Source organism: Pleurodeles waltl, chromosome 3_1, assembly GCF_031143425.1.
Source record: "Pleurodeles waltl isolate 20211129_DDA chromosome 3_1, aPleWal1.hap1.20221129, whole genome shotgun sequence".
NCBI classification, from domain to species: Eukaryota; Metazoa; Chordata; class Amphibia; order Caudata; family Salamandridae; genus Pleurodeles; species Pleurodeles waltl.
Window position 1 is genome coordinate 1,921,786,667 of NC_090440.1, and position 27,358 is coordinate 1,921,814,024.

General features: G+C 45.5%; 1 protein-coding gene across 2 annotated transcripts in view; it reads right to left on the bottom strand.

Annotated features, from left to right (window-relative positions):
* Positions 1–27,358, bottom strand: part of SMG6 (SMG6 nonsense mediated mRNA decay factor) — an 890,340-nt gene that overhangs the window by 809,338 nt on the left and 53,644 nt on the right. For both annotated transcript variants that reach the window (XM_069226152.1, XM_069226151.1), the window contains exons 3-5: positions 23,687–23,879; positions 22,695–22,805; positions 21,998–22,104 (exon numbers count right to left, since the gene is read on the bottom strand). In XM_069226152.1, coding sequence (XP_069082253.1) covers positions 21,998–22,104; positions 22,695–22,805; positions 23,687–23,879 — 411 coding nt within the window. The remainder of the gene's footprint in view (positions 1–21,997; positions 22,105–22,694; positions 22,806–23,686; positions 23,880–27,358) is intronic.

Genomic DNA, 27,358 nt, shown 5'->3' on the forward strand with positions numbered 1-27,358 from the left:
GACCATGCAGTCCATCAACCGAGTCCTCTAGTTCTCCTTCTTCCAGGACTCGTTGGTACTCCTGCTCCTCTAATAAACGGAGAGCACGTCTCCTCGAATGAAGCCTCTGCTCGATACGCGGAGTCGACAATGCCTCCGCCGAAGCCGAGGATCGGCGCCGATCTTCAGAAGCCACCGACGCCGCGTCCGGCGCCACAGGTAACTTCGGCGCCGATGAAAGAGCACTCGGAGCGGATGGACCCACCGGAGTCACAGGACGAAATCCCGACGTCGACGGGATGGAAATCTCCGGGGCCAATCCCTCCGAAGCCACCGGAGCGGCCACCGGCGCCGAGCCCACGTTCCCAAAAGGGAGAAAGGGCATAAAGGGTGCCGGCCGTAGAGGCGCAGGATCACCCAATGAAAAGGCCAAAGGGCCAGCCGGAGCACCCCCTGGAGCCATCTGTTGGAAGATGGTATACATCGCATTTAGGAATGCGGTACTATCGGCTCCAGGGGTGGGAAAAGCCGGATACTGGGGTGCCTGTATCGAAGGCGACCCCGACGCCGGCCTCGACGTCTGCGACGCCGGGGACAACACCAGAGGCTGCACCACTTCAATCACCGACGCCTGTCCAGGTGAAGTCGGTGACGCCGGAGAGGGCAACGGCGTCGATGGATGCGGCGTGACCGTGGGACTGACCTCCCAAGTCCTCCGGCGCCGATCCGAAGACCTGGAACGAGTCTCCTTGCTCGAATGGCGCCGTGATTCTCTACGGCGCCGGGAGTCTCGATGACGCCGATGCCTTGGCGAAGAAGACTTCTTATGATGTTTTTCTTTCTTCGACTTCGCCATAAACAACTTCGCCTCACGTTCCTTGAGGGCCTTTGGATTCATGTGCTGACATGAATCGCAAGTCGAGACGTCGTGGTCGGAGCTTAAACACCAAAGACAGTCGGAGTGAGGATCCGTAACTGACATCTTGCCCCCACACTCACGACAAGGCTTAAAACCCGACTTTCTCTGCGACATTATTACTGCAGCGAAGGACTACGCAGCAAAAAATACACTGTAACCACGAAAGTAACAGTTGCTCCCTCGAAGATAACCGTTTCGAATGCACGGAAAAAAAGGAACTGACGTCGGCACGTCGTCGAGGACCTCTTATTGCCTGTATGACGTCAGACGGCGTCGCGTGGGCTAGAGTGACGTCCTCGTCGACGTGCAGAGACTAGGAAGAAGATTTCCGTCAAATGCTGGCGCCATGGGAGTATTCATTAGGTGAGGAATCCACAGGTAGTTGTATCCATCAGAAATAACGTTTCAAAGAGTTGGCTGAGGATGTGAAAGGTGGCAATAGAAAGATTGATAGTGATCAGATAAAAAAGATTTTAGACAGAATAAGGTAGATACCACTCTCTGCTAAATGCTGTAACATGATCTGATGGAAAACTGAAAAAAGGAGGCAAGAGGTCTAATAATACCACCATGGCTAAATGACCTCAATACAGGTTCAGCTTTATGAAGTCAGTAACTTCTAACAGAGCCAATTCAGTGTTATTGCCTAGTCTAAAAACAAATTGAGAGCTATTCAGAAGATTACTGGCCTTGAGATAGCAGTAAATCTAGACATTAACTTCAACACAAGAACCTGTATGCATGGTACTCAGGAAAGGAAAATATTCAGCCACCCAGACTGCCCGAACCTCCTAACTGACTTGGAGAAGTGATTTGGTTTCTGATCAAAATCCAAGAAGGGATTGTCACTACCCAACCATACACCTCAAGACAGCAAAAAAAAAAAAAAAAAAGCAGCACCTCAACAGGATGTTGTTCTAAGTTCACTTAAGTAACGCTTGACAAATATTTGTACCTCACTAACATATGACTGTAGTGCACCCCCAATATTCTGCAAATACTGTAGCAACAGAGCTTCACAAGACTAATCAAACAGACACTGAACTCCCTGAATTTTCTTGTCCGTTAACAATAAAAGTATCTTCTTATTTATTGGAATCTCTCTGCTGGCAGAATGTTTTCAACAGAGAAGTGTTGTTCATACCTCCAAAAGACTGAAGTCTTCATCTCTGTAGCACACTCAGACTTGGTGAGGTTCAAGGAAAACAATTGCTCACAGAGCAGTACTTCTGCCATGTGAAATGTAAGCAACACATTTCCTGAGATACAGCCATAAAAACCATGTTTCCATGTAAAGAAAAAAACTCCAATACATGTAAAGACAGATTAGCCACCACCATCACCATCACCATCACCATCACCTGCAGGAACATCTATGGTGCAGAATGCAAGAAGCCTAAAAACAAAAAGCCTGCCTTTCATAATATTTCACAAGTATTTTCTGGGTCTATTAATTTTGGGATATGAAACATTCAACCTACCTATCCAGAGAGCTCAAGAAGCCATCGAGTGCTCCACAAAGAAACCTGCAAACACTTTTCCATTTCCATTTTGCAGTTTCCCCATTTTGCATTAGATGGTACCTGGTGAAATATTGCATATTCCAGTCTCCCAGCCGCACATTTGTTATGACCAGTTTTTTTTTTTTTTAAACTGCATCTTTTCTTACACAACTTGCGGGTCCCCATCGTTCAAAGTCAGTTGCTCCAGTAAAAAAAAAAAAAAATAGCGACCTGTTCCCATACCACATGTGTATAACACAATAAACAAAGTGGCTTCCATCTGGTCCCAGACACAGCTGCATCAATATCAGGAAACACAGCCTTTTGCTTTCATAGTGCTCTGCCACTGAAGCATCAGGCTTTTTACCAAATGCCTTTACATCTAGTAGTGGGTCCAAAATTAGGAACTAGAATTTTGGTGAAAAAACAGACATTTTAAGCAAAGAGTGAAGCCTTAAAGCAGAGGACATAACAATCTTTCATGTTATGGAGTCAAGCCAGTTGAACTAAAGTTATGTATTATGTGTGGTGAGCATCTACCATTTTGCATGACAAACATGAACGCCTTTCCTCGATATTTCAGCCAAGGAACCACTGCCTTGTTCACCATCTGTAATATTAAGTACTGAACCACATTATGGACAGCATTCACCTATCTCAACACAATTGTTTTGGAGTCTCTAGCCAGATAAGAAGTTAAACAACATTGGATCTAGGTTTAGAGGCATTAACTACCAACAAATAAGCCAGTGGATAATTAGTACAATTAGAAAGACAAAATCAGAGGTTTATACCAGCATTTTCTCTGTAGATACAATGGAATTTTAAAAAGACTGTAAAGGGTGACTCTCAAGTACGGTCTCTCTCTTAGGCAAGCAATTAATTTAACTCCTAGAGTAGGAAACTCTTCTCAGAATGAGCGTTTAACTGTGCCATTTCACAAAAATTGTCTAAAAGTCCAGAGGTTTTCAAGAAGGCACTGATGTATTTCAATACTTTCATGGTTTGACAAGCAAGTTACTCCCTAGGATGTTAGACAATCACAATTCCAAGGAAAACCTTAAAACAATGGTAGCAAAAGTGCCTTTTTTCCACATAATTGCTGTAGAAAATTGCAAAAACTGTTTTTAAATATTACATGCATTTAAAACTCTGTGTATACAGTCTCAGAACTATCATTTTTCACAATGTACACTGCAATTTTCTTCACTTAGTCATTCTATGTTCTTTTATTTTTTTTCCATCCAACCATTTTCACATAGATGGTTAATCCTCCATAAGAATGAGTCTCAATTTAGATAGGACCGGGTCAAAAAAATTTTTAAAAGTTCAAATCTCACAATCTCCACTCATAGACAGCAGAACTAAACAGCTCTTACAGACTCCTACCAGCTGCAAAAGTTCACAACAGTTCCACACATGTGCTGTTGGTTTGGGTTGTCTGGCATCACTCGGATGCTGAATTCGTACTGCACCACACCCTGAAAAGTACATAAACCACATACCACTATTTCACTCCTTCTGAATGACATTTGGGCCTTCCGATGGGCTACTGCCCCACAATGCCGTTGAAGTGCCATGACTGACCATTCCTGAGCGAGAGAAACAATCAGCATTTTCCTGAGCAAGCATTTCTGGACTTTGCCTCAGCCTGGGTGCCAGGAGCATAAGTACTAATATCACAGAATCCATCAGATAGTGTTTCAAAACAGTTAAGTCCACGCATAGCGTGAAAAGGGCATTACCCCCAATGGTACCAGGGACTGAGCTTCAAACAGGGTCTTTGTGAGCTCATTTTAAGTGAAGGTACAGAGCACTGAAGGACTATGGCAGCACTACCCTGGATCTACGCTCTGAACAGGTACAGTGGGAAAGAAAAGCCCAAATACTCTCACAGTAGGGTCATAGTGAAAAGGATCCATCCTTTGAAAGGTGCAATCTACCCCACTGAGGGGGCCACTGACAAGTGAGCTTAGCAACTTTCATGACCAGTATCTGAACTAGAGGCCCCATCTAGCAATAGCTTACCACATAACTCAAGAACAAGGTCTGGCCCGTTATTGTGGAGCTGAGACTCTTCCTCTGCTTCTCATGTGATTGAAGGTAGCTCTTCTTCGACACATTTTCAGTGCTGTTCCAGTTCAAGGACTCAGGTGCAAGCCTGGTTCCTATGAGTTGAGAAATAAGGCTGTTCCTCATTCTCACAGTCAAATGTGCCACGCCATTCATTTATTGTACATGCAGCACTTGGCCTTCAACGTGATACAACCCCACTGACCTGGTCAGTGAACTGCTCTGCCTCCGTGTATCTCCACCAGTAAGTGCAGCCCGTGTGTTTTGAACTCTGACCCCGGTCAGAAGTTCGAGGCCCTCCTCCAGCCGCAGGCTCCTGCCTGCGCCTCATCCCTGGTGTCTAGTGGGAGTGCTCTGCTCTTCTGCTAGGCTGCCCTCGGCCTCTTTTTCTCCATCTTCTCCCTTTCGTGTTTTTTTTTCTAGTGTGCTGTATTGTGCCTTTTCTCTTTCTGTGCTTTTTTCTATCATTTTCCTCTTTTTCTTGCATTCTTTCTTACTTCTCTCATTCTCACTTTTCCTCTATTTTCGCTCTTCCCGCTCCCAGCCGCTGCTGCTCATCCATTCTTTTTTGCACCATTGTCCCGCCTCCCAGCTGTCCTCTCCTCCCCTCTCCCTACTTAATGACAGCTGCGGCGCTGGCGCACCAAAGGCAAGCCCGTTTGCACCCGTCTGCGTCCCGACCAGCGCCAGGACCCCTGGACCGGCCACCCGCCACCTCTACACGCCAGCAGCACTCATGGCACTCAAGACAGGACACAACAACTGTAAACTGTAAACTCCGCACTTGTATAGCGCACTACTCATCCGTTAGGGTCTCAAGGCGCTGTTCGCATACCGCTGTGGAACCCCTCCTGGCTTTTCCCTGTGAGGCACCCACTCCTAGAGAGCCCCAGGGTGAAGTCAGGCATCCAAGCGCTGTGAGGGCCGTTGTGGAGATTAAGCAAGCTATTGCCCAGAGTTACAGAGTGGGACCCATTAATTAGATTAGGCACCGAGGTGAGAATTATCTCGTCCAAGGGAATTGAGCCCAAGACCCACAGCAGTGGAAACTGACCCCTGGTCCCGGGCCAGATCTCTGCATCAGGGTCTGCCTCTCTACCCACTGAGGCAACTGTAAGCATGCAGCACCAGCTGACACCCATGGACCCTTCAGCTGCCTCCGCTGCCGCCAATCCTACACCACCACCAAGACCTTGGACCCGGCACAACTCACCCTCAACAACACACTGACACCGAAGACCCTGAAATGCATCCCCCTCAACATACGCTCCCTCCATAAACACGCTACCGAAATATGAGACCTCCTTGACAGCACCATCCCGGACGTCGCTTTCCTCACCGAGACCTGGACCAACACCACCTCAGGCCCGGACATCGCCATCGCCATTCCCCAAAGATACAAGGTCACCCATAAAGACTAACTCAGCCGCCCCGGAGGGGAAAATCGACATCGTCCACAAGTTTAACTTCCGTCTGAGCACACACTCTGAAGACTCCATAAGCCTGATGACACACCTTCATTTCAAACTACAGAGTAGCCCGACATCCACCCTCAGGGGAACCCTCATCTACCGCCCACCTGGAGCCAGCGCAGCCTTCGCCGACTCCATCACTGACTGCATCACCGCACAAGCCATCACAGCCACCAACTACACCCTGCTGGGAGACCACAACTTCCACCTTGACAACCAACAAGACCGGAACACTGCATCCCTCCTAGACAACCTCCACAACATAGGGCTCCGACAGATCGTGATAGAACAAATGCACTCAGTAGGACACACCATCGACCCCATCTTCATAAAAGGAACCTCTGTTACCTTCAGCCACACCTCCAAACTTCCATGGACAGACCATTGATGCATCCATTTCACCTTCAACACATCCACGGTCATAAGAACCCAGCACCAACCATCCCATAGAAGCTGGGCAAGAATCACCGACGACCAGCTCACCCTTGCCAACTCCGCACACAACGACGACCCGAACACCGCAGCACGCACCTTTCATAAATGGATCGCCGACTGCGCAAACACCATAGCCCCCCTCAAAAAGAACAACAGCACCTACGCCAAGAAAGCCAGCTGGTTCACTGCAGAACTCCGAGCATCCAGACGCACTGGTGGACGCCTAGAGAAAATCTGGAGAAACACCAAATCCACAGAAGCCCAAAGCAACTTCAGAGCCTCCACCTCCAACTCATCAGCAGCACCAAAAAGAAAGCTAAACAAGACAGAATCTCCTCACACACACACAACAGCAAGGAACTCTTCAGCATCATCAAGGACTTCGCCCAGCCCAACAGTGAAACAATGAACATCCCACCCTCACAGGACATCTGCAACAGACTCAACACTTACTTCCACCACAAAATCAAGACCATCTATGACAGCTTCAACAAGGACAACCTAAGCGCAGAACCCCCTCCACCAAAAACCCAACACCAACAAACCAACGATCACCAACTGGACCCCCCCTCACCACCGAAGACACACTGAAGACAATGAAGTCCATATACTTGGGGGCCCCCACAGACCCATGCCCCCACCACATCTTCAACAGAGCTGCTGACACCGTTGCCCCCAAGCTCTGCCTCACCATCAACCGCTCTCTAGCTGCCGCCTCCTTCCCCTATGACTGGAAACACACCAAGATCAACCCCCTCCTCAGGAAACCCTCGGCAGACCGCACCGACCTCAAAAACTTCAGGCCCATCTCCCAGCTCCCATTTCCAGAGAAAGTCATCAAGAAAGCCATCAACAGCCAACTCGCCACTTTTATTGAAGACCACAACATCCTAAACGCCTCCCAATCCAGATAAAATCATAGCACCGAAACAGCCGTCCTGGCTGCAACAGACGACATCCGCTCCCTGCTGGACAAAGGAGAGACACAGCACTCATCCTGCTAGACCTCTCAGTGGCCTTCAACATGGTCTTCCATCACACCCTGATACGCAGACTTCATGAAGCCGGCATCAGAGACAAGGCCCTCAACTGGATCCAATCCTTCCTATCCAGCAGAACTCTACAAGTGAGACTCGCCCCCTTCCTCTCGGACTCCACACCTACCACCTGCGGAGTTCCCCAGAGATCCTCCCTCAGCCGCACGCTGTTTAACATCTACATGGCCCGCTGGCCGTCATCGTCAGAAGTTACGGAATTAACATAATCTCCTACGCTGATGACACCCAACTCATCCTCTCCCTATCCAACAAACTCAACACAGCCAGAGACAACTTCTACGAAGGCATGGGAGCAGTCGCCAACTGGATGAAAAACAGCTGCCTTCAACTCAATGCAAACAAAGCAGAAGTACTCATCATGGGCTCTCAACCCGACGCGTGGAACGACTCCTGGTGGCCACCCACCCTCGGAAACCCGCCCACCCCCACGAACCAAGCCCGCAACCTCAGGATCATCATGGACTCCAAACTCAACATGGACCGCCAAATCAACTCAGTGACTTCCACCTGCTTACGCACCCTCCACCTCCTATTCAAGACCTTCAAATGGATCCCCCTCAAACACAGAAGGACCGTCACACACGCCCTCATTACAAGCAGACTGGACTATGGCAACGCGCTCTATGTCGGGATCAACAAGAAACTCACCTGCAAACTACATAACATCCAGAACGCCGCCGTCAGACTGGTCCTCGACCTGCCTCGACACTGCCACATCTCTCAACACCTGCACACACTACACTGTCTTCACATAGAGAAAAGAATCACCTTCAAGATACTCACCCACGCACACAAAGCCGTCCACGACACCAGACCAGCCTACCTGAACAGGCAACTCAATTTCCACGTACCCAACAGAACCCTATGGTCAGCCCAGCTCTCACTCGCCGAAGTACCCAGCATCAGGTAAACAAGAACAGGGGGACACTCTTTCTCCCACCTGGCAGCCACCGCCTGGAACGCCCTTCCACTCCACATCATACAGAGCACCCCGCTCCTCAACTTCACAAAGGAGCTGAAGACATGGGTTTTTTTGAAGAACCACCTCATTGTTGGATGCTACACCTCCACCTCCTTTCCCCCCTACTGCCCCCCAGCGCCATGAGACCCTTGCGGGTGAGTAGTTGCGCTTAATAAACACTGATTGATTGATACAGGTGCAGACTAGACTTTCAAACTGAACAGCCAATCGCCACATACCGCGGTCACTGCTGTTATTCTCTAACATCATCTTTAGTTATTTTCTGCAGTTGTTAAATGATGAAAACATTTTATTCTTCATGAAAAGCAAAAATGCAATAAAAAAAAATTCTAGCTGTGACATCTTGGCGCAGAAAAGATGTCTCTGGCATTGATACTGTATGGTCAAAGTTCTAGGTTTCCCTGGTGCCTATTGTGACTTCAGATCCCACTGCAGAGCCTGCAGAGCCACCTGGCGTGTTTCACCAGCAGGATGCAGCTTAGACGCAGTAGCTTCAGAGTCAGTCTCGCTGTGATCCAAAATTGAGGCTGGAACATCGGGATAATAGCCCAAATGTCGCAAACGCTCCACTCCTGAGCATAAGGGCGGAATTGCACAATGTCTATAATGGCTCTGATGAAAGGGAGGGCCTGCAAAGGAGTGAGGTGTGACTATGGCATATTGATATTGAACCCCAGCAAGTGTAGGATGTTCGGCCTTGTCTGGAGGTGGACAATGACTGCCTGTGGTGAGTCCGCCTTCAGCAGTCAGTATTTGTGGTAGGAGAAGACTGGGACCCCTGACCTCCGAATATATGTGCTGTAGCCACACCTATCACTTTTGTGGGCACCCGAGAGGCACCAGTGAGACCAAAAGGGAGCATATCCAACTGAAAAGACTCCTGTCCCACAATGAACTGCAGGTAATTCCGGTGGGCCTGCAAGACGGGAATGTGGGCATACACATCCTGGATGTCTACTGCTACCGTCCAGTCTCTGGGATCCAGGGCAGACAAGATTCACCAGGGTGAGCATTTTGAATATCTCCTTTCATAGGAAGGCATTCAGAGGGTGTAGCTCAGGGACAGGGTGTCGGCCGCGATCATTCTGCGGCACCCGGAGGAAGCAGGAATAGCAACCACAATCTACTTCTGATGCAGGTGCCCCCTCAATGCCTCGTTTGGCCAAAAGAGCGGCACCTTCTGTAAGGCGAAGTGGTCTTCTGTCACAACAAGTGGCAAGGGTTTTGGGGTTTCCATAAATGGAAGGGCATTAACACTTTGGACAATTTGAAACACTCACGTGTCTGATGATGTTGTTTTCCATTGGGAAAGATGGTAGCTGATCCTGCCCCCAACAGAATGACTGTGCTGTGTTAAGGGCATGCTAAACAGTCTTGGGAGGCTGTGGCAGCAGGATGGGAAAGGGACTGGACAGAAAGATGGTTTACAGGGAGTGCAGAATTATTAGGCAAGTTGTATTTTTGAGGATTAATTTTATTATTGAACAACAACCATGTTCTCAATGAACCCAAAAAACTCATTAATATCAAAGCTGAATATTTTTGGAAGTAGTTTTTAGTTTGTTTTTAGTTTTAGCTATGTTAGGGGGATATCTGTGTGTGCAGGTGACTATTACTGTGCATAATTATTAGGCAACTTAACAAAAAAAAAAAATATACCCATTTCAATTATTTATTATTACCAGTGAAACCAATATAACATCTCAACATTCACAAATATACATTTCTGACATTGAAAAACAAAACAAAAACAAATCAGTGACCAATATAGCCACCTTTCTTTGCAAGGACACTCAAAAGACTGCCATCCATGGATTCTGTCAGTGTTTTGATCTGTTCACCATCAACATTGCGTGCAGCAGCAACCACAGCCTCCCAGACACTGTTCAGAGAGGTGTACTGTTTTCCCTCCTTGTAAATCTCACATTTGATGATGGACCACAGGTTCTCAATGGGGTTCAGATCAGGTGAACAAGGAGGCCATGTCATTAGATTTCCTTCTTTTATACCCTTTCTTGCCAGCCACGCTGTGGAGTACTTGGACGCGTGTGATGGAGCATTGTCCTGCATGAAAATCATGTTTTTCTTGAAGGATGCAGACTTCTTCCTGTACCACTGCTTGAAGAAGGTGTCTTCCAGGAACTGGCAGTAGGACTGGGAGTTGAGCTTGACTCCATCCTCAACCCGAAAAGGCCCCACAAGCTCATCTTTGATGATACCAGCCCAAACCAGTACTCCACCTCCACCTTGCTGGCGTCTGAGTCGGACTGGAGCTCTCTGCCCTTTACCAATCCAGCCACGGGCCCATCCATCTGGCCCATCAAGACTCACTCTCATTTCATCAGTCCATAAAACCTTAGAAAAATCAGTCTTGAGATATTTATTGGCCCAGTCTTGACGTTTCAGCTTGTGTGTCTTGTTCAGTGGTGGTCGTCTTTCAGCCTTTCTTACCTTGGCCATGTCTCTGAGTATTGCACACCTTGTGCTTTTGGGCACTCCAGTGATGTTGCAGCTCTGAAATATGGCCAAACTGGTGGCAAGTGGCATCGTGGCAGCCGACGCTTGACTTTTCTCAGTTAATGGGCAGTTATTTTGCGCCTTGGTTTTTCCACACGCTTCTTGCGACCCTGTTGACTATTTTGAATGAAACGCTAGATTGTTCGATGATCACGCTTCAGAAGCTTTGCAATTTTAAGAGTGCTGCATCCCTCTGCAAGATATCTCACTATTTTTGACTTTTCGGAGCCTGTCAAGTCCTTCTTTACCCCCATTTTGCCAAAGGAAAGGAAGTTGCCTAATAATTATGCACACCTGATATAGGGTGTTGATGTCATTAGACCACACCCCTTCTCATTACAGAGATGCACATCACCTAATATGCTTAATTGGTAGTAGGCTTTCAAGCCTATACAGCTTGGAGTAAGACAACATGCATAAAGAGGATGATGTGGTCAAAATACTTATTTGCCTAATAATTCTGCACTCCCTGTAGAGTTCCATGTCCTCGGTGGGAGCAGTGTCCACAGCCACGAAAAGGGTGGGAAGCCTGATGACACTGAGATTGCCAGTGGCTAAAATTAATTTAAACATTACATCCATCACCTCGCTGTTTTGCATTTGCCGCCCTCAGTGCGCCGGTGATGCCCGGACATAGGTACCGGGCTCTCTGTGAAAATTGTAGCAAGCTTTACCTGGTTGATGAGCCCTAACTAGGGGGAAACCGGTCCTAGGTTGCTTCTGTTACGGTTCAGGGAGGACCTGGCCAGACAGCTCAAGCTGGACTATTCCCAAAAGGAGCATGGTCAAGGCTGATTTGCATATGGCTGGGGCCAAACTGAGGTAGGATGTTGGGTAAAAAAACAATGAATTGGGAGCGGCCCGAGCGATTGCAAGTGGCTGAGATCAATTCAAGCATTCTATCTATCACCTTGTTGTTTTTGCATTTGCCACCCTAAGTGCACTGGGCATGGCCAGATATGGGTCCCGGGCTCACTGAACCACTCGAACCAAGGTATCCCTGACAAAAGAGCTCTACGTAGGGCAAATTCAGTTCTAAGTTGCTTCTGTTCGGTTCAGGGAGGATTTGGCCTGGCAGTTCGGGCTGGACTGTTTCCGTGAGGAGCAGGGTCAGGAATGATTTGTATATGACTGGAAGAAAAACGAAATGTTATAGATTTTCACAATAAAACTATTCTTCAGAGCGCCAAGACAACTGGAACACCCGTGATGTGTTCTAACTTGTCAGTACTGCAGGCTGGTTCAAACTGAGGTGACATGGTGGGCAAAAAAAAACAATGGTTTGGGATGCAGTCCGAGTGATTGCCAGTGGCTGAGATGAATTCAAGCATTCCATCCATCACCTTGTTGTTTTTTACCTTGGTGGTATGGCTGTTATTTCTGACACAGCTGAGAGCCCCCTACCATAGCCATTGAAGGGACATAAGAAGTACAGTTGTCACTAGCCCATGGAGGATCCCAAAGTCCTGGTTGTGAGTGAACTCTCTTTAAAGCTCTAGTGTCCTGCCCATTGCAGCAGTGTGACTCCAAGATGATTGGACCCGTGGCAAGTTGAGGTGATAGCTGCTTCCTGACAGAACATGCCTCCTTGTTTGATGGTAGCAAAGTCCCTTCGCTGGTCCCTGTGTTCTCAGTCACACAAAGCAGGGGATCATAGTGATAGAGGATGTATTGTGTCAGGCAAAGGAGGCATCAGATAAAGACCCAGTGAGATGCCAAGTGCCTACAACCGGGTTTAGGCATCGTTTGGAGAAGAGGCAGGTCTCAGCTCCTGTGACAGAGCGTACTCACCCTACCCTCCTCCTCAACGAACATAGGCCGAGAGAGCTCTTTATAGGGTTTTGCTGTGTAGTGAGACTTTGATGAGGGGGACGGCATATGGGATGGGGTTATTTAATATGGCATGGGAATATTGACACGTGAGTCACAGGAAGTGGAAAAGTTAACGTTTTCCCCAAGACACTCAGAAATGCTTTACATTGCATGGGCATGAAGGACATGTGACAAGAATATCACAGGGAAAAGAGAGAATTCACATTCTTGTCAAACAATCACATGAGCCACTCCAGGACAGGCTACATCCTAACAAGCAATGCTTCATTCCACTGATCCATGCCATGATCAAGTTGCTTGTGGACCTCGGCTCCTGCAGATGAAATATGGCTCAGTGGTATCTGCACCCCTCTCTAGTGACTCACAGTACTAAGGCAAGAGATAATAACCCCAATGGGGGAACACTTTTTCCTTAATGAGGGAAGGGAAGTATCCACAGCCAGCGTATGGGACACATTCTTCACAGCTTTTCGCGTCGTAGGCTAGGCAGGCAGAAATTGGAAACTTTGTGGTTGTCCTTCTGGGCAAACTTGTGACGGCACTCCGGGCAAAAACTAAAGCAGGTATTTTACATTTTCCACAATGGTTTGTTCTCCACTTAGATGCATTCTACAGCCTATGCTATTCACTTACTTCCGCTGTGATCTTTGGTTACTTCCCTGGTGTTATTCGATTGTCACCTTCTTCTCTCTACTTTGACTATCCTTAACTTCAGTTTTCAGAAAGTCATCCATCAATTTCTCTTAAAAAAAAGTCCCTCAGCGTCTGCGCAGCTTTGGCTGTTGCTTTCAGACCAAATGGCGGAAAAAGAACCTCAAGATGGCGACCACGCATGGGGGCTTCCGGGGTGCACATCTGATGCCACAGGGAGACGGGCGTGACACCAAACGCCCACGCAAAAAGAAAAGGAAAAGAGAAGATACTAAGAAGTATTCCAGACACAACCAACGGATGGCGGAATAATGCACCTTATGTAAACCCAGAAAAGATTCAGGCTGCAAATTCTTAGATGGCTCCAACAGTTGAAAGCACAAAAACTCTGAGTGGAATTTACAGAACTGACCCCCAGTTTCCCTTGCTGACAGTACAGAGCAAATATCTCTTAGAGACTATACGAAATCATAATATTCAGTAGGGAAGAAATGAAGATGCTGTACCTTAAATAAGACTCCTATGAAGCAAGAAACAAAGCAGGAACTCACTTAGGACGTCAATTATGTGATAAAGTGCAAAATTCACATGGATGTAACAAGCTCTGGGGGGTTACACTTAATAGGAAAGATGACAAATCTGAGAATTTAAGAAACTCTCTGCAGCCCTCTACACAGCGGGCAACCACTTGAAGGCATCCCAAGCAGACTGCAACAATAAATCCAATCTGACTAAAATCCTCCAAGCACATGCAGGCTTGGTAGCACCAATTATTAAAGAGGAATTTAGACAAGCCAAGAAGCTGCCTAAATGCAGCAAAGCCGAAGGCCTGGGTGGCTACATGGGGGGCAACTATAAGACTTTTGCCCCCCTTGCTCATCCTAAAGCTAGCCAAATTACACATTCTTTCTGAGAGGTCGGCATGTCACACCACCTGTGTCAGAAGCAGACATCACAGTAATACTAAAAGTGCTTCAAGCACCAATTACTACACTTGTGTATCTGATTCTTCTGAGAAAAGAACAACTTTCGTTTTGACAATGGCAGAATTATTCTTTGGAAGTCTTTGACAAACACAAGGTTCTAAGGGATGCTTCTACTTTCTCTCTATCTGACGCTTCATGGGTTTTAATGCTGCAGGCTAGTCAAATTTCTATAGTATTATCTTTTAATACATATCTCATTCAACCAAGTACACGTTTGCTGACTATCTGGCATGTACTTCTAGGATTGTCTTTGTTGAGGATTGCTCTTTTTTAGAATTTGCCTGCACAGAGTTTGCGGTGTGCTTGCAAAACGTCTTGTAAAAAATAAAAAATAAAATTAAAAATAAATCTCAGAAGGGACTTACAGCCTGCCTATCAATTAACAATTGTTGGCTTACCCGTCACTCTCATTTCTTGATTTTTACTGGTTACTGCGTGCAATTTCCTGCTGTTTTCCTGTCTCCTTTCGTATTTGTGTGTTTTATCTGGAGCAGGGATTAAGTACTTCTTCATTTTGGAATGTTCATCTGCTGCTTTCATTGCTGAGCTACTTTTCGCTATCCCACACTCCCAACACCCCGTGCTTTTTTTTCCATGCTGCATATCAGGCTGTTGTGAACATGGCTTAAAGGGGGGGGAAAAAGTACCATGATGCGGTCAACGCTGGCCGCGTCATAGCATGCTTGTTTTTTTTTTTACTTTAAGCCATGTTGCACGGCAGCTGACACTACTGTCCCACATGTTAAAAAAAATTATACATAAAGACAATAGATCTCGCATGAATGAAACCCAGAGGCTTTGGCAGTGCTTGTTTAACAGTGTAACTGGTTGCAGCTCACTGTATCATAGTATTATAGCATGCATGGTCATTTCATGATGCCTCAATAAAACAAAAAGTGCTCTTCCTCACAATGAACCTCTATCCCCTATTCATCTTACATACTCTATTTTGTATATTCTGGATTAAGTAATCAGTCTAGGAGAGGCAGTGAGAAATTTGGGTCACTATTGTAATGTCTGTGCGTGTCTTAAAGAGGTACATTCTTCTTCAAACAGATACAGCACTTACTTCTTTGTATGCAGTGCATTTCCCAGCATATTTTAAAGTTTATACTTAAATATGTTTAAAGCCACATCATCTCAAAGACTATCTCTTTGTTACATCAGCAGTGCCTTGGGTCACAGCAGGGCTAGTACTCATCCCTGCAGAAAGGCAAAGTGCTGGGACCGTGAGCAAAGATAGAGTCTACAGAACACTGCTCTCAGTGCAGGCAGAATGTGAGCACATATCCCCAATTGCCACTGGTTGCGGTCATATTCCTCCAGTAGCATCTACCTACTTCAAAAAAAGACCACAGTTTACACAGCATGAGCCAGTTAGGCCACCCACAATTTCCCCCCTACCCTAAAGGAAATACAAGACTGTGTATAGAGCAGTGTATTGACAGTACTCACCTAGAATTCGAGGGTGTTTTGCTTGATGAGGAGAGTGGAAGGTTTGGATAGGACTTTTAGGGGATTGTGTTGCACAAGATCAGGAGAGAACCAAACTCTCATTTGTTTCTGTGGCCACAGTCAAGACGTTTTTGGACAGGATCCTCTAGTGGCAGGAGAGCTACATTACTTTTCTTTCCATTCAATAGGTACTTCTAGAATTTAAGAACAATCAAAGATAGCGGAAAAGGACAGCCAATCAGGAACCTGTTCAAAAGGCAAGTAACAATTGGAAGCAGTGCTTTGCACATCTCTGCTGTGCTCATCGGCTTTGGTTTTAAAATTCCTTGTTTCTATTATATTATGAGTCTCTGTTTGTTGCTAGCTGTCTGCGTTAATCTTTTTTGCTGTTTGTTGCTCTTGACATTTGCTGATCTGTGTTTAGTATTTTTTCCCTTGGACTTGTTTAACAGACATCGTCTGTACAGCCCAGTACACAATACGCTACAAGAAATTCACATTTTGCCAAAAATCAAATCTCACACTAGCGGTCCAGAAAGAGCCAGTGGCCTAAAACGTCTTTCTGGAGATTACCTCTGCATTCAATATAAATTTGTCCACTGTATTGGCTATAACCAAATTAGATGGCAGTAAAAATAATCTGTGTGTATGGCATTGTATACAGCCACTTTACATCATAGGCAAAGTGTCACTGCATCCATGCATGTGGTTAACCATAACAGTTACTAAACTTTTGAGAACCACAAATGGAAACTTCCTTACCACGTAGGTGCAGGATTATGCACAGCAAATGTGACCATTCGGGTCAGAATAATAGATGAGAAAATACTAGTGACCGCTAGAAAAGCACACCAATTTGATGAGAGATAATTTGGTAAAAACATGACGTTTTGAGAACAGTGAATCAAGCTGCAGGTATGAAGCCACATACTTATTTTTATTTTCAGAAAGACAGAGATCCTTGCAATGCCTCTTTTCTATAACAGTGCTGTCTAAGGCACAATAAGCGTGTATCTCTCCTGCACAGTCTGTTGATAGCACGAGCGTCTTGGTACACATTCTATTGCAGTGAACACTAAAAAGAAACCCTCAACTCCAAAAGTGAAGTTTAAATAACGAGAAATGTAAACTTCAAAACGCACATACATTCGGCATTAGCCCAGGCGGAAACACTTGACTGTCAGTACCTTTTTTTAACCTTTTAATCTTTCTAGCTTTTAAGATTTGATTTCAATTTCGTTTTTAACCACTATTGTGGCATGTCGATTTAATTACTGCTGCTAGTTGTATACTATCGTTTTTACTTTTTATTGGACCCCCGATATCCGTGTTTAGGGGTATCAGATGGGCCTCAGCCGTTTAGTGCACATGTGTTTTTGACGATCCTACACTACTCTTAAGCACTTTGCTCATGGAGGGGGTGGAGACAGGGGAGTAATTTAGATTGGCTAGGCAAATCCTGCAGGAATCGCACGTTCATTGCCCGTAACGGATGCCATTTTTCCTTTTCTTTTTTGTGCCTCCTAGAGCCACCATTTTGGGCTCCATGCTAGTTCTGCCTGCAGCCTCCCTGCCTCCAAATAAGGGCAACTATGCAGCTGATGCGCAGCAGACACGCGCTGGAGTGCCTAAGGCAAGCCCGTCTAGACCAAGGGCCAGAAATGCTGCCACTCAAGATCAAGGGAAGGTAACATACACTTCCAGTCTACTGCACTCTCTTAGTACCTTCCAACTGAGGCTTGCCTCCAATTCCATCTACCCCAGTTCAGCTATTTGGTTTTGCAACAGATGTAAGCTGTTTCCCTGGCTTGATGCCAGCCCTGATTCAGAGGAACAGGAAGGTGTTGGTTAGGAAGTTGTTCTTAGTTAATTGTCGGTCCTTAGCTGCGCACAAATTAGATATTCAATGATTCAATGTTTTTTAAGCAAATTGGCCCCATATGTCTTATTTTTAACAGAAACCTGCCTCCATGAGGAGTCCGCTCCTGATGTTGCACCCGCATTACCTCCCTCCCCCGCTACTTGATAAGTAGGCTAGATAGGGTCGACGCCAGAGGTGGCGGGATAGCCATCATCTATAGGCATACAATTAAATGCTCCTCCAGGCCTTTAAACATTCCACAATGTGAAAGTATGCTATGCTCTACAGCACTGAATCCCACTTTTACGCTTTCTGAAATTCCAGTATATAGACCTGTTGGCACTCACAATCACTCTATTCAAGCCCTTTCCAAGCTAGTCTCAGGGGTAGTCCTTAGTAAACCTAATTTTACTCTTCTAGGGGATTTCAATATTCATGCTGATGATGTGAATAATGCTGCTGCCAAGAATCTTCTTTCTGATCTTGCTGTTTTGTACTTTATACAGTTGGCCAGTGGCCCCACACACACTAAGGGGCACACAATTGATCTTGTATTTAGTAATATTACTGAATTAACAGTTCAAAGTCCTCTCCCGCTTGCTTGGTCCGACCATTTTCTAATTCCGAAACTTCCTATTTCCTCGACCTCTATCCCTACTCCCTTCGACCAGGCGGTTGGGCCGCTGTTGGCCCAAGTTTAATCTGAGAGAATGGACCACGGTACTGGAAAATTCCAGACCTGACCCCTCCGATCAAATTATATCGTTAGATAGATTCAGTGAATGGATCTCCAATTCATTGGATACTGCAGTGCCGGTAGGGGCTTTCACGAAGGGACACCTCATTAGGAAATCTCCATGGTTCACTCCTTATTTATTGGAGTTTAAAAAAAAAGGACTGCAAATGCTTGGAGAGAAGGTGGAGGAAGTCTTACGATAACATCATGAAATCCGATTATAGGAAAGCCATTAGAAACTATCATGTTGAAATAAGTGCTGCTCAGACCACCTAGTATACAACTAAAATATAAGAGTCTACCAATTCCCCCCAAAGCAATTTTTCAAATCTTTAAAAGAAATAGTTCGGCCTGCTCCACCTAATGACCCTAAAGAGGCCTCTGTGGAACACAGCAATAATTTGGCACTCTTCTTTCAAAAAAGGTGATGGACATCTATTCGGCTTTTCCTGATAAGTCTGTCTAGGAAGTCAATCAAGCTAGCCAGTTCACTTCTCGACAACCTGATGCCTCGCTCTTAGTTTTTCCTCTGCTCATGATAGAATCGGTGATTAGTCTTCTTCATACTATAACATCTGGGTCCCCTTTGGCCCCTTCATCTCCCTATATTGTTGCCCAGGGGTCAGATATCATTGCCCCAATTCTAACTAACCTACTTAATTTATCACTCACAACTGGCCTGATTCCCCATCATTGGAAACATGCAGTGGTTAAGTCTCTTTTAAAAAAGCCTCATCTTGACCCTGCCCTTCTGAATAACTATAGGCCGATTTCTTTGCTTCCTGTTGCGTCTAAGCTCGTAGAAAAGCATGCTAATAAATCTCTCTCAGGCTTTCTTGAGGACCTCAAAATCTTACATCCTACTCAAATGGGTTTTAGATCCACCGGCCACCATTGCATATGTCAAGGGGGGGACATTTTTTAAGAAAAAAGAAAACACTTAACCTCCACCGCCCGTCTCCCGTCGCCTTGCTGTTCTAGCACAGGCTCCCCAGCAACCCTGGTGCTGTTTACATGCTAAACAAAGCATGTAAGCAGCATCAGGATTGGTCTGAGCAGCAGTCACTGCCACTCAGACACAAGCCTGGGGTCTGTGCTTTTTCTCCAGCCTGGCTGTGTATACAGCCGGGTTGAAGAAACCTAAGTGGGCATGTGTGTCTGGCTGGCCAAACACACATGTGCAATCTCCCCTGCTCCCACCTCCACATAGCCCAGCCCTGCCCCCCCTGCACCTGCTGGCTGACCCAGCAGATGAAAAATGATGATGAAAAATAAAAAGGCAGCAAGCTATTGTTTTATTTTTCATCTACTGGTTCAGTCATGAGTGTGACACCCCTCCACCACTGTGGAGGAGCCATCCCTGTTTAGACCTCAACACAGTACCGAAACTGCACTGTTGGCCATGGTGAAAGAGCTAAGGCGCAGCCTTGATCGAGGAAGCTCCACTGCCATTATTCTCCTAGATCTTAGTGCAGCTTTTAATACCGTGGATCATACCATTCTGATTCAAGGAATTTCCAATGCTGGTATCAATAGCTGCGCTCTAAAATGTCTGTCTTCTTTTTTGAAGAACCGTGCTTTCCAAGTTCTTGATCGGTACTGTCTTTCCAACAGTTTATGTTTTAACTGTGGGGTGCCCCAGAGATCTTCCTTGAACTTCACACTCTTTAATCTCTATAGGTACCCTCTGGCAGAGATTGTAGGTCCTTATGGTCTGTCATTGGTTTCTTATGACGACGACACCCAGTAGGTGATCTCAAATTCCAACATAGGTCAACTCCAATTAACACCTTGTCTTCAAATGGTAGCCAGATGGATGGTGGACTGCAAGCTAAAACTAAATGAAGACAAGTCAGAGGTGATGTTATTTGGGAGCAACCATCATTACATGTCCCTGCCTCTGGTCCCTGAAGGGCTGGAGACTTTACCACCTCCGAAAAGTGAAAAAGAGAGTTTGGGGGGTGTGGCTGGACTCCAGCCTTACCATGGACCATCAAGCATGAAAGCTTGCTGCCACTTGCTTTAAACTGCTAAGGATGTTGAGGAAAGCGTTCGATGTTCTTCCTTTGTTTTAGCCAAAAACATATTATTCAAGCCCTCATAATTTCAGGTCTAGACTACAGGAATGCCCTTTACTTTAGCTCGTCTCAGTACGTGGTGAAGAGGCTTCAGGTTGTGCAGAACGTCGCTGCTTGTTGTCTCAAGAACATTCCAAGACATCAATCAGCTAAACCTTCCAAAGCCGCTCTCCACTGGCTTCTGGTGTAACAACATATCAAATTTAAGGCCCTCTGCCTTTTGCATACATCACTTCACAACAGGGGCCCCACTCTTTTGAGGCCTACTCCCTCCTATTACATCTCCTATAGGCCCCTCAGATCCGCTATAGCCTCCCTGCTGAACATCCTTAAGGTCAAGAGAGCACGGTGGGGCGGAAGATCCATGGCTTATAGAGCTGCTAAACTTTGGAACTCTCTCCCACCGGGCCTCCGTCAAATCAGTCATAAACTCTCCTTTTGTAAGAATCTGTAAAACCTGGCTGTTAAGAGCTTACTTAGGTGTCCCTGTAGTCTGCTCTGTTCTGCTTCAGTGCTGGGAGGCCTTTGGGTAGTCATGCGCCTTATAAATCCCATAAACTAAACTAAACTAAACGTTTTTTGAAAATCCTGCTCCGCTTATCTCAGAAAAAAACTAAATCTCATAGATATTCACAATAAAACTATTCTTCAGAGCGCCAAAATATCTGGAACACCCAGGATGTGTTCTCACATGTGAGTAATGCAGGCTGGTTCGATTACAGTGCTTCAAAAACAATAGGAACATTAAAACTCATGCCACTGCGCTGTCAGCCACAGCTTCTTTAGCATTCAGAGGAGGCACTCAGAAGATGTACATAAGCACTCAGAGTTGCAGGTATGAATGCAGCAGCAAGTGAAGAGGATATAGGAGAGAAAAAAGTCAGGCTAAAGTAACTACAGAACATCAAACCCTTTTAATTTAACTCACATGAAGACAAATTGTCAGCCAATGAGCTTCTACATTATGGGGCACAAGGAGGAACAAATATCCATCTGGAAAGGTTTAGAGGCACAAAAAAGATAACTTGACATCCAGGATTTTTGTTATTATTTCTTGCATTTCTTTTTTAAATGGACAACCCAAACAGGCCATCTTTAAAGGTCCAAACTTCTGAGTGGTTTCAACATAGAAGATTTCCTGTACAGTTCTACCCACTACGCAGAAACATATCCAGACAATGATTTTTCTGGCAAAGCACTTAGCAACAGCCATTAATATTGGCAGCTGGTGTATAGCCTCAGCAGTGCACTGTCTGATTAGAACAACTGTTTTTGCACTACTGTTACATTAACAGTTAGGAAAATGCACTTATCTGTATTACAAAGCATTCATCTACATGGAACCTTAATTTTCCCACCACCCTACCACAAGAAACATACACACAAATCCATCCTGCCCGCCAATTGTTCAATTTTCCCACTTACAAGTACACATTGAAAAGGAGTTCTTGGTCTCCTACCTGCGTGCTTTGCCGTAATTTGTGGTGTCATTGGCTTGCTCTCGGTACCTGGAAATGTCTCCCTGACAGATCATGCACCTCTGAGCACTGATCAGGGCAAACTTCACCTGCCAACAGAAAAAACACTGTTCACATGTGCTACCTCTCTGCAGTAAAAATTAATCAAGGTCTATTACAGACCTCTTCTGCACGACTGGATGTACTCCATAAGAACACAAAGGCATGATATCCAAAGAGACCTCACACAGCCTACACACATACTGTGGTGAGAGGGCTCAGGTTAGGAAAGAGCCTATGTGCAACTGACTCTAACACAGTGACTGATAACTAACTGTTGCTACTACTTTCCCCAAATTCACAATAGATCCAGGGTCGATGTTTGTTCCCCTTTCTTTGCTACGAACAAGTTAATTTATATCTCACAATATGTAACACCAAATTCACACCTTGAAAGCTGGTGTCCATTGTGGTAACCTGATCCAGCCCATCTAGAGCCCCTCTGCAGAGACAGTGATCAGTCCAACTTGAGCAAGCCAATAATGCAGAGCCTCCAGGGTTAATGCTTGCTTGGGAAGATGACAGAGGAGAGGTACGCCTAAAGTGCAGTATCTTTTCCAACGATTCATAACAAGGATTCCAGGACTTGTTTCAAGTGTGCCTCCACCCAGCCCAAATATAAGAGAAGAGAGGCACGTACCATTTTGCGCAAAGGTTTGCTGCGAATGGCTGTGCCGTCCATATATTCTTCTAGCTTGAACTGGTAAGTCAACTGCAACTTCTGAAGCAAGCTGTCAAAAAACGTAGAGCCCTGTGGTGAAGGAGGAATTAGAGAAAGAACAGTGACAAAAAGCAAAATACATACTGGAACAGAAAATGAAACACCCAAGCTGGCAGGCACCAGGAAACACATGAGGGAGCCACTACTTCATCCAACCACAGATACATGAGGACCACCACCTCAACATGTAAAACGATGAGGCCAATGCCCACCCCTTCTACCATCACTAAAAACAAAAAAGCTTCAGAGAAGACAAGACATGAATTGGCCACAGAAAAATGGGAGAACTTCAGCAACAACAAAATAAATAAGAACAGAGGCTAGTATTTCACGTACTAAAACACTAAAACATATAAATATGGGAAAACGTAACCTCATACTGGCCTTAGAAAAGCCTAGTTTAGTCAGATCCTACTAATAGACCAGAAGAAGAACACCAACAACCTCAAATGACCCAAGAAACATGGAAATCAGTCACTTCCTTCCAAAAACATTAAAAACCGTCACCTATTAGTGATCAAAGAAAAACACAATGTCAATATCTGCTGACCAACGGTACATCAAAATTCACCACATCCTATGAACTGAGGATGTATAGGAATAAGTCACATTTAATTTTTTAAAGAACGAAGCATGAATTCTGTTACGTCGTCCTGACCAAAGAATTCTGGGGATGAAGGAATTACCTTCAAACTACTTTGATCAGGAGAGAGAGCAAAACCTTGTCAGGAGAAGAGGTCATGCTGTCACCATCTTCTACCATCTGGAGACAGAGAGATTTACTATCAATGCAAATACACAAAGACCTAAATGCAAAACATGACTTCAGAGTGCTGAAACTGCATTATCCCATCATATGCAGTCTACTCGCTTTAGACTATTCCTGAGGAACTTCCTATTTGGTGCCATACCTCGTCCAACAGCTGCAGGAGTTTTTTTCGAATGACTTCGCCATTCTCTGCTGCGGGGTCCTTGAGGATCTGACGAAACTTTTCAATCACCTGATAAAAGGCGTTCTTCCATAAAATTTGATCTATGTTTTGACTGTCGGAGAATTCAATGTCAGTGAGCAGGCATCGCTCGTACAGCTGCAGGAGTTCTGTCCTGAAACAATAGAAAGAACCATGAGGTCGTGTTAAAAAGAGCACTTAGCACCCCTATAGTGCAGCATCCTGATGCTTTATAACACGCCTCCCCCACAGCAGATTACTTCAACCCCCACTTTATTAAAGCATATACTGCAATTCTCACCTACTCAATTTACCATTTTTCTACAGAAAAATTAATTGCCTACCTCTGAATAAACTGAAATCAACTGCTTTACAATCATCTTGAAATGAAGAAAACCTGGCTATGCAAAGTTTACAATGACTCATTGTGAAGCAATGTATGTATCTCATGTGGAAAGCCTTGAAAATCTGCTAAGGAGCAACCTATTGAAAGTCAACGATAATCCAGACTGGCTCATCCATTACTCTGAACACTGCTTGTAGCTCTTCAGTCCAGATGTTCATGTGCATCGCGGAATAGTTCTCATCAGAGTGTCTATCCTCAGGAAAATTGGAAAAAAAGCACCCGGAGTGCTTTTCTACTCCTCAAAACAGTTTCAGGAACCCTGTCCAACCCTTCTCTTCCCTGTCACGTTCATTCCTCATGTCTGTAGCCAACATCACAAGTAACAAGCACGTGACAGCATTAACAAAAAACATCACTTCAAACCAGATTATGTATGGTTCTGTTTCACTTCAAACCAGATTATGTATGGTTCTGTTTCACTTTCGGTGTACTGCGGTAGAAATGATTCAGAGAGCACTATATATTAACAAATGGAGGATGGTCAAGTCCCTTTTAAATCAAGTCTTTTACAATTGTTTGTTTTTAGTATTTTTTACAGTAGTGATCTACATAACGTTTTCTGCACCTTGTTTTGGTGCATTTTATAAATCATATACATAATATTTTTCATTGATCAAATTGAAGGCGCACTTCAGTGTCATACGTTAACACAGACAGTAATTTTTACGTCTGGCTTGGCAGCACATTTGCTGCGCTAACTCATGTGGTCAACAGATTAAAAATAAATGTAAAAAGCAATATTGATTACCTTAAGTACAACATTTAATTGGACAGACTGTCTGCATGCCCTGAAAAAGCGTGCTGTTGCACTTCTATGGGTCCCGGTCAGTATTCCCTAACCTACCATGGCCATCGCACTGAAAACTAATGATGTGGCAGAGCGAAAGAGCTGCAATGCAATGGACTAAAAGAGTTTTTTCCTCACCCAAAATAGTGCCACAATGACAACACCGCATTGAGCTGAGATGAATTGAGGGGCAGATAACTTATGGGCTTTTGCATTTTCTGTATTTCTGTGAAAGGCAACTCCCCATTTTACTGCGAGAAGAACGAGTTACTTACCTTCGGTGACGCTTTTTCTGGTGTATACACTAGCTACCTGTGGATTCCTCACCTTATGAATTCCTCACCTTATGAATTCTCCCAATGTGCCAGCATTCGCCGAAAATGTTTTCTTCCCAGGTCTCTACGTCGACGAGGACGTCACATTTGCCTGACTCCCATGCAACTCCGTCTGAAGTCACTGTGGCAATAAGAGGTCCTCATCGGAATATTGACGTCAGTTTTCACCATTTTTTACGCGTCTTTGAGGCGAACAGGTGATTACCGACATCACATACTCAACATAAATATATCAATCAAATATAATATATAATATTTATTCAAATATAAACAGTAAAAACACATATATATATATATATACATATATATATATATACACACATATTCACCCAAAGAAAACTTGGTATGACCAGACCAGCAGCAGGGAGGCGGGTGGGACTGTGAGGAATCCACAGGTAGCTAGTGTATCCACCAGAAAAAGCGTTACCAAAGATAAGTAACTTGTTCTTCTGTGGATTCCTCACCTTATGAATAGAGTCCCAAAGAGGTACCGCACTCGGAGGTGGGTGCCTGAGAAGTCACACCAAGAAATCCTGCAGCACCGATCGTGCAAAATGGCCATCCCTCCTAACCTCCGCGTCCAAGCAATAACGCTTAGCAAAAGTGTGGAGGGAAGCCCAAGTTGTGGCCTTACAAACGTCAGCCACTGGAACACCCCTAGCCAAGGCTGAAGTGGCAGACTTAGCCCTGGTGGAATGGGCACTGATACCAACAGGAGGATCTTTCTTTGCCAAAGAATAACATATTTTAATACAAAGAATGACCCACCTGGACAGCTTTCTCTTATGGACAGCCTTGCCTTTCTTCTTCCCCACAAGGCCAATGAAGAGTTGATCGTCCACTCAAAATTCTCTGGTCCTTCCAATATAAAAAGCTTAAAGCCCTCCTTGAGTAAAGCAGATGCAGTCTCTCCTCCTCTTTCGATGGATGGGGAGGAGGGTAAAAGGACCAGAGTGTGATGGATTGCCCCATATGAAAGGGAGTTACTATTTTTGGTAGAAAAGCCACCCTGGTTCTCAGCACCACCTTGTCTGCATGAAAAGTTGTGAAAGGGGGTTTAACACTAAGAGCCTGAAGCTCACTCACATGCCTAGCAGACGTGATGGCTGTGAGGTACACTGTCTTTAAAACCAAAAGCCTTAACGGGCAAGAATGTAAAGGTTCAAACGGTGAACCCATCAGAAAAGTGAGAACCAAATTCAAATCCCACTGAGGCATAAAAAAAGGAGTGGGAGGAAACCTATTAGTTAGTCCTTTCAGGAACCTTACAACTATAGGGGACTTAAACATGGAAGGGCTGTCAGGAAGGCACAGAAAGGCTGACAGTGCCGATAAATAGCCCTTGACAGTCGCAACTGCACAACCCTTCTGCACCAAGGACAATGCAAACAATAACACATCCGACAAATGGGCTCATAAGGGATCAATTTGCTTCTCTCCACACCAATCAACAAATTTTGCCCATCTGCCAGCATAGATAGACTTGGTGGAGTGTCGCCTGGCCGATAAAATAACGTTCACCACTTCTGGTGCGAGAGAAAAGGAACTCAGATTGCCCCGTTCAATCTCCAGGCATGAAGGTGCAGGCTGTGGAGGTGGGGGTGTAGAACCTGCCCCTGCGACTGCGAGAGGAGGTCTGCCCTGTGAGGGAGATGGAGCGAAGGGCACAGTGAAAGCTGGAGAAGATCTGTGTACCACACCCTTCTCGGCCAATCCGGAGCTATTAAGATGACTTGGGCCCAGTCTTGGCGAATCCACCTCAGAACCCGAGGAATCAAGGGTATGGGGGAGAAACGTGTAAAACAACTGGGCGATCCAGGACATCTGAAACGCGCCCCCCAATGCTCCTTGCACCGGATACTGGAGGCTGCAGAACGACAGGCAGTGCGCGTTCTCCCAAGTGGCAAACAGGTCTACCTGAGGAAACCCCCACATCTGGAAGATGTAACGGATCAGGTCTGGATGGAGCCGCCACTCGTGATCGGCCGAGAAACCACAACTGAGACTGTCCGCACGCCTGTTCAGAACTCCGGCTAGATGGTTTGCTACTAAGCAAATTCGATGGTACTGAGCCCAGGACCAGAGCCGCAGAGCCTCTCTGCAGA